Source organism: Entelurus aequoreus, linkage group LG20 (genome assembly GCF_033978785.1).
Source record: "Entelurus aequoreus isolate RoL-2023_Sb linkage group LG20, RoL_Eaeq_v1.1, whole genome shotgun sequence".
In the NCBI taxonomy this organism is placed as follows: Eukaryota; Metazoa; Chordata; class Actinopteri; order Syngnathiformes; family Syngnathidae; genus Entelurus; species Entelurus aequoreus.
In genome coordinates this window covers 47,482,965-47,490,464 of record NC_084750.1, presented here as the reverse complement: position 1 = coordinate 47,490,464, position 7,500 = coordinate 47,482,965, and the positions used below count along the sequence as shown (strand labels likewise).

The window sequence follows — 7,500 nt, the reverse complement described above, 5'->3', positions numbered from 1 at the left end:
TTGCATTTGACGTACATTAAAAAAGAAAAAGTAGGCCTCTTGTCTTGAGCAGTGTAGTTTTTAGGAGGAGTACTCGTACTCTTCTGCACTGCGCTTGCCGAAGTCCATCCAGCCCAGGTAGTCGCCCCCGTCTGCTCGCCGCTGGTTGGCGATGCTCACACCGCCGCCTCGGCTGCTGCTGGACGAGTTTCTACGCACAGAACCTGAGAGGAAGAAGACGTGATGAAGGTGCCGCATTTTCTTGCAAACTTTTGTGCAGATCTTGGCGAGCGCTTGTAGCATTGCAGACTAATTGTCCAGCACATGTTGGACAAATATATTCACATTTCAATCACCATTTGTATTCATTCCCATTCTGGGTGGATTCATCTTTCTCAAAATTGGATTTTTAAAATGATGTTTAGACCATCTGCGTCTTTTCTCCTTGCAGACAAGTGGAGCTTTGGAAAGCTGTTTCATTAGGACTTACACACCAAGTAATACCTGGCAAGAATCATGAATCATGGATCATGAATCATGAATCATGAATCATGAATCATTGCATGCAGAGCAGCCAAGTGGAGCTTTGGAAAGCTGTTTCATTATGACTTACACACCAAGTAATACCTGGCAAGAATCATGAATCATGAATCATGAATCCTTTCTGAACTGAATCAGCACCCAAATATTGAAATCTAATATCAACTCTCCACTATCCAAGTTGGCAGCCTTTTATTGGCCTGCAGCATTTACTGTCAATTCAGATAGAAACATCAAATCTACTACAAAAATCATGTCTTAGTGTTTTAGAAATGTTAAACATTTTGATTGAGTCACATCCAAAGCAAGAAGTTGTATTAATGGCATATTATTATTCATAATATTACTTTTAAAAATACTAATTACAAATGGTCAAATAAAACTTCTAATCTTCTGAAAGTACATAGTGCCCATCCATCCATCCATCCACCCACCCACCCACCCACCCACCCATCCACCCACCCATCCATCCATCCACCCACCCACCCACCCATCCATCCATCCATCCATCCATCCACCCACCCACCCACCCATCCATCCATCCACCCATCCATCCATCCATCCATCCATCAATCCACCCATCCATCCATCCATCCATCCATCCATCCATCCATCCATCCATCCATTTCCGGGGTGCTGGAGCCTATCTCAGCTGCACTCGGTACACCCTGGACAAGTCACCACCTCAAAAGTAGGTCGTGTTTAAATAATAATTTGTTCTTAAATAATTCAGATTGAAATATACTTCACAAAGTCACGTTTCTTTTTTAAGGGTGCTGGAAAAAATGGGTTCACATCAATCGATCGCCATTTGGATTTATTCTGATTCTGAATCGATTCATACTTTTCAAGAATCTTTTTGTTTTTAAGAATAAATTTTTTAAAAGTAAGGGTTTTTTTTCGTCCATCTCCGAGCTTACCTGCCGTGTGTACATGTAATACATGTTATTACGGGTGTGTTAATAGAGGTGTATTAAAAACTATCTTGTGACAGTACATCAACTATTGTTTTACTCGTGAAAATAAGTATAAATAAAAAATGAGATAAATAGGATTGACATATACTGTAAAAGCAATCATATACACACACACACACACACACACACACACACACACACTTTTGTGTACATATACAGCAGGAAACTGATGTACAGTCCAGGTAGAAACTTTTTCATTGTCCCATTTAAAGCAGCAGTTCCATTGGCAGCAAAACAGGCCCAGAGAATAATACTACCACCACCATGCTTGACGGTAGGCCTGGTGTTCCTGGGATTAAAGGCCTCACCAAACATATTGCTGGCTATTGTGGCCGAACAGCTCACTTTTAGTTTCATGTGACATCACATGGACAAAGATAAGACCTTCTGGAGGAAAGTTCTGTGGTCAGATGAAACAAAAAGTGAGCTGTTTGGCCACAATAGCCAGCAATATGTTTGGTGAGGCCTTTAATCCCAGGAACACCATGGCTTCCGGTTCCGGTTCACCGTGCGTGACTGCTCGCCGTCTGTTCACTGTTGCGAAAAAGGCTAAGTATCGCTCTATCTGTGTGCTTTTAATTGTTCTACAGCTTTCTTTATCACTTCTCAAACATATTTAGTGGTACTATTTAACTTGCAAATCACCCGATCTCTGTCCCACCACCCTTTCCTCAGCTAGCTAGCTGCTAAGCTAGCGTGGAGAAAGGCAGCGCCGGTCAGAAGGTAAGTAGGAAGCTACTCCCGCAGACCGCGACCACTTCCCTGAGGACAGCAGGAACTTCACTCGGTGACAGAAAACACTGTGAGTAATGGCTTCCTGCGCGTCTTGCACCATACTCACGGAGAGGTTGGCTCTGCTAGAGGGCCGTGTCCGCCAGTTAGAGCAGAGTAATGTCGTAACTTTAGATGTTGCGGACACAGCTGCTAGCGTTAGCTGTAGCCAGCTAACTAGCCCAGCTTGTAGCAGTCCTAAGCGGCCTACAAGCTACGGTGTACCGGTTGAGACGCATAATAGATTTAGCTCTTTAGCTAGTCCTACACCCCAGTCTACCGGGCACCACACCTTAGTCATAGGGGACTCCATCACCCGAAACATAAAGCTTAGCAAACCAGCCACAATAAAGTGTATCCCCGGGGCCAGAGCACCTGACATTGAAGCTAATCTTAGGGAGCTAACTCGCAACAGGCCTAGTAAACACGTACGACAGGCTAATCGCACCACTAATTATGCGAATATAGTCGTACACGTTGGCTCCAATGACACTAGGATGAGACAGTCAGAGATTACAAAGAGAAACATAGCCAGGACTTGTGATCTCGCCAGAAAGATGTCCAGGCATGGAGTAATTGTCTCTGGCCCCCTGCCTGCGAGAGGCAATGATGAGAGATATAGCAGATTAGTCTCGCTTAACAAGTGGCTGGCTAGCCTCTGTAGGCAACAGGGACTAACGTTTATTGATAACTGGCCCTCTTTCTGGGGCAAACCAGGCTTGCTGATGAGAGACGGCCTTCACCCTAACCAGGAAGGCGCCATCATCCTGTCTAGAAACATAGACTACTATTTAAGTCTCACTTGACTGACTACACTAGAGCAAGCCCGGTCACAGGCAATTACAATGTCTGTTAGTCTGGGTGAGGAGTCAGTTAAGCTAGAACTAGCCAGCGCCAGGCTGGATAATCCATGTACGCATAGCAATTCTCTTAGAATAATACACAATTCACATCATGTTTTTTCTGTTGTGTCTGTGTCAGATGTGGACATGCAAATGATGATATGTCCAGTCTATTGCAGCACCAAGCAAACAATCGGAAAATTCCCGTCATATCAATCCTAGATATGGTCGAAACTATTTCAAGTGCACTACGCATAATAAACGCAACATTGTTAATATTGCCACTACGGATAATGTTAACAAAAACTGGTCAAAACAGGCCAATACTTATAATATGGGCTTTTTAAACATAAGATCATTGTCTCCCAAGGCGTTATTAGTTAATGAGGTCATTAGAGACAACAATCTTAACGTCATTGGTCTTAGCGAAACCTTGTTACCACTCCACTGTGTAGGACTGCTCACAACTTTAGGTACACACACTCTCATTACAGTGTGTGTACCTAATGTGATGTCTGATTGTTACCACTCCACTGTGTAGGACTGCTCACAACATTAGGTACACACACTCTCATTACAGTGTGTGTGTACCTAATGTGATGTCTGATTGTTACCACTCCACTGTGTAGGACTGCTCACAACATTAGGTACACACAGTGTGTGTAGAAGAAAAAGTGTATTGTTGTGGTTACTAACGACAAAATGACATGTGAACATCTTTTTCACATTTCAGATTCCAGTCGGCTCATCTTTATTTATATTTCTTTTATGGTGAGAGAAGCAGCATTGCATTGCTGCGCGTGGAGAGATGCTGCTTCCCACCCCGCCCACATCCTCCTACGCAACACACACACACACACACACACACACACACACACACACACACACACACACACACACTTGAGTTGCTGAGAAGCTTGGCTGCAAAAGACTCGACAACGACACCTCCCACACGGAAACATGCAAAGTGAACAGCAAAGAACACGACTCCCTTCACACACACACACACACACACACACACACACACTCACACTCACACTCACACACACTCACACTCACACACACACACACACACACACACACACACACACACACACACACACACACTCACACACACACACACACACACACACACACACACTCTCTCACACACTCACACACACTATTAAAAGACCTAGGAGACGCACGTCAATCTGACCTTTGACATGTGATGTTATTCTAGTACAGCAAGGTTGTAAAGCAGAAGACTAACATAATATAACATAATATAACAAAACATGATATAACATAACATAATATAACATGACATAATATAACATAACATAATACAACATAACATAATATAACATGACATAATATAACATAACATAATACAACATAACATAATATAACATAACATAATACAACATAACATAATATAACATAACATAATATAACATAACATAATACAACATAACATAATATAACATAACATAATACAACATAACATAATATAACATGACATAATATAACATAACATAATACAACATAACATAATATAACATGACATAATATAACATAACATAATACAACATAACATAATATAACATAACATAATACAACATAACATAATACAACATAACATAATATAACATAACATAATACAACATAACATAATACAACATAACATAATACAACATAACATAATACAACATAACATAATACAACATAATATAACAGAACATGTAAAATGTAGACTTTTCATCAAGCTGAAGCAACAAAGATGAGGACTAAAACACGAATAGACTGACAGAGTTTGCTGTATCAGCACTTTTGTGTTTGATGCCGCCCAATGCAAAGTGTGTACCTCCAAATGCAAAGTGTGTACCTCCAAATGCAAAGTGTGTACCTCCAAATGCAAAGTGTGTACCTCCAAATGCAAAGTGTGTACCTCCAAATGCAAAGTGTGTACCTCCAAATGCAAAGTGTGTACCTCCAAATGCAAAGTGTGTATCTCCAAATGCAAAGTGTGTACCTCCAAATGCAAAGTGTGTACCTCCAAATGCAAAGTGTGTACCTCCAAATGCAAAGTGTGTATCTCCAAATGCAAAGTGTGTACCTCCAAATGCAAAGTGTGTACCTCCAAATGCAAAGTGTGTATCTCCAAATGCAAAGTGTGTATCTCCAAATGCAAAGTGTGTACCTCCAAATGCAAAGTGTGTACCTCCAAATGCAAAGTGTGTACCTCCAAAGACAACAAAATAAAGACTTTTCTAATACAAGACATTTCTTTTGATCCTTAAAAGCCTTCATCTCCGTGTTGGTTGTCAAATGAAAAGCATGTAATTCCACATTTTGTGTGTTTCCCCTTTTTCTTCATGAAAAACATGACTTTTCTCTGTAGAATAAAACATTGATCAGTTTACAAGAAAGCAAGAAGCCTCCTCGTGTGTGTTTGTCTAATGAAGTCCTGCATGTCCACATTGGGTGTTGTCTTTGTTTGAAACTAAAACTCAATTAAATACAAATTTGACTCTTTTTTGTGCAGGAAAATCATGTTTTCATTTTCAACTTTTATAAATGCTTTTCTTTGTCACCAAAAAAAACCTACATACACATTTTTGTTTGTTGAATTTAAAGCACATATTTCTAAAAAAAAAAAAAAAAATCCCTTTTGTTTTTGTTTTATGAACAACTTGCTTTAATTAAAAATTAAATACATTTTTTTTTAAATCATAATATATATATATATATATATATATATATATATATATATATATATATATATATATATATATATATATATATATATATATATATATATATATATTACTTTTTTTGAGCAAGGAAAATTATATCTCTACAAATATTATTTTAACCAAAAAAAAACCCTTAGCTCAGTGGTTGTTAACCTGGGTTGGATGGAACACTAGGGGTTGGGTGAGTCGGGCTCAGGGGTTGGGTGAGTCGGGCTCAGGGGTTGGGTGAGTCGGGCTCAGGGGTTGGGTGAGTCGGGCTCAGGGGTTCGGCAGCGGTCAAGACACACCCGACTCATGGTGTAAATACAAACTTCTCCCTATCGGCGTATTACGGATACGACAACAGGTGACTGATTTGCAGGTGTGTCATTTGTTGGCATTATGTTGGTTTTGTTGTTTGAACAAGGTGATGTTCATGCACGCTTCATCAAGTGCACCACTAATAAAACATGCTAACACTTTAGTATGGGAAACATATTCACCATTAATTAGTTGCTTATTAACATGCAAATTAGTAACATTGGCTCTTAACTAGTCATTATTAAGTACTTATTAATGCCTTATTCAGCATGGCCTTATTATAACCCTAACCCTCTAACCCTGGCCCTAACCCTCTAACCCTGGCCCTAACCCTCTAACCCTGACCCTAACCCTCTAACCCTAACCCTAACCCTAACCCTCACCCTAACCAAATAACTCTAAATGAAGTCTTTGTTACTTAGAATATGTTCCCCATACTAAAGTGTTACCAAAAACATAATTTTGTCTTGAATTTGAAAAAAACCAACATTTTATTTTTACCTAAAGAAGGGTTGAGTGAATGCGCATATGAACCTGCTGGGCTTCCGTACGTCCAACAAGGTTAAGAACCACTGCCTTAGATAAAAAGCTGTTAAAGCAAAGCATGCATCTCCAAATCTTATTTTGCCTTGTTCCTCTAATTAGAGCTGTGAAAATTAACAAGTAAACTCATGTGATTAATTACAAAACATTATTGCATTAATCATGTATTTACACACATTAATCACACAATTGATTGTGCCATTTATTTTTCATGAAAATATCAAATGTTGTTCTTTTTTCTCGTTGTCTAAAAACTATTAAAACAAGAGATTTTATTTGTTTAAATGTATAACACAAATATCCACAATTTCATTTTTAGTTTGAACAGAATGTAGTTGACTACGCTGCATGAAGAGCATATTTCACAGCATGTATCTTCTTGACAAAATAATAATATAATAGTATTTAGTTTGACTACGCTGCATATTTCACAGCATGTATCTTCTTGACAAAATAATAATATAATAATAGTATTTAGTTTGACTACGCTGCATGAAGAGCATATTTCACAGCATGTATCTTCTTGACAAAATAATAATATAATAATAGTATTTAGTTTGACTACGCTGCATATTTCACAGCATGTATCTTCTTGACAAAATAATAATATAATAATAGTATTTAGTTTGACTACGCTGCATATTTCACAGCATGTATCTTCTTGACAAAATAATAATATAATAATAGTATTTAGTTTGACTACGCTGCATGAAGAGCATATTTCACAGCATGTATCTACTTGACAAAATAATAATATAATAATAGTATTTAGTTTGACTACGCTGCATGAAGAGCATATTTCACAGCATG

At 38.7% G+C, this 7,500-nt stretch overlaps 2 protein-coding genes across 3 annotated transcripts in view; both read right to left on the bottom strand.

The window, feature by feature from the left end:
- LOC133636335 (oocyte zinc finger protein XlCOF22-like) overlaps positions 1 to 7,500 on the bottom strand; it is a 520,633-nt gene that overhangs the window by 295,122 nt on the left and 218,011 nt on the right. The window lies entirely within an intron of this gene.
- Positions 1 to 7,500, bottom strand: part of LOC133635711 (cholecystokinin-like) — an 11,545-nt gene that overhangs the window by 109 nt on the left and 3,936 nt on the right. For both annotated transcript variants that reach the window (XM_062028958.1, XM_062028959.1), the window contains one exon: positions 1 to 203. This exon is cut by the window's left edge and continues 109 nt beyond it. In XM_062028958.1, the coding sequence (XP_061884942.1) occupies positions 61 to 203 (143 nt within the window). In that variant the 3' untranslated portion in view covers positions 1 to 60. The remainder of the gene's footprint in view (positions 204 to 7,500) is intronic.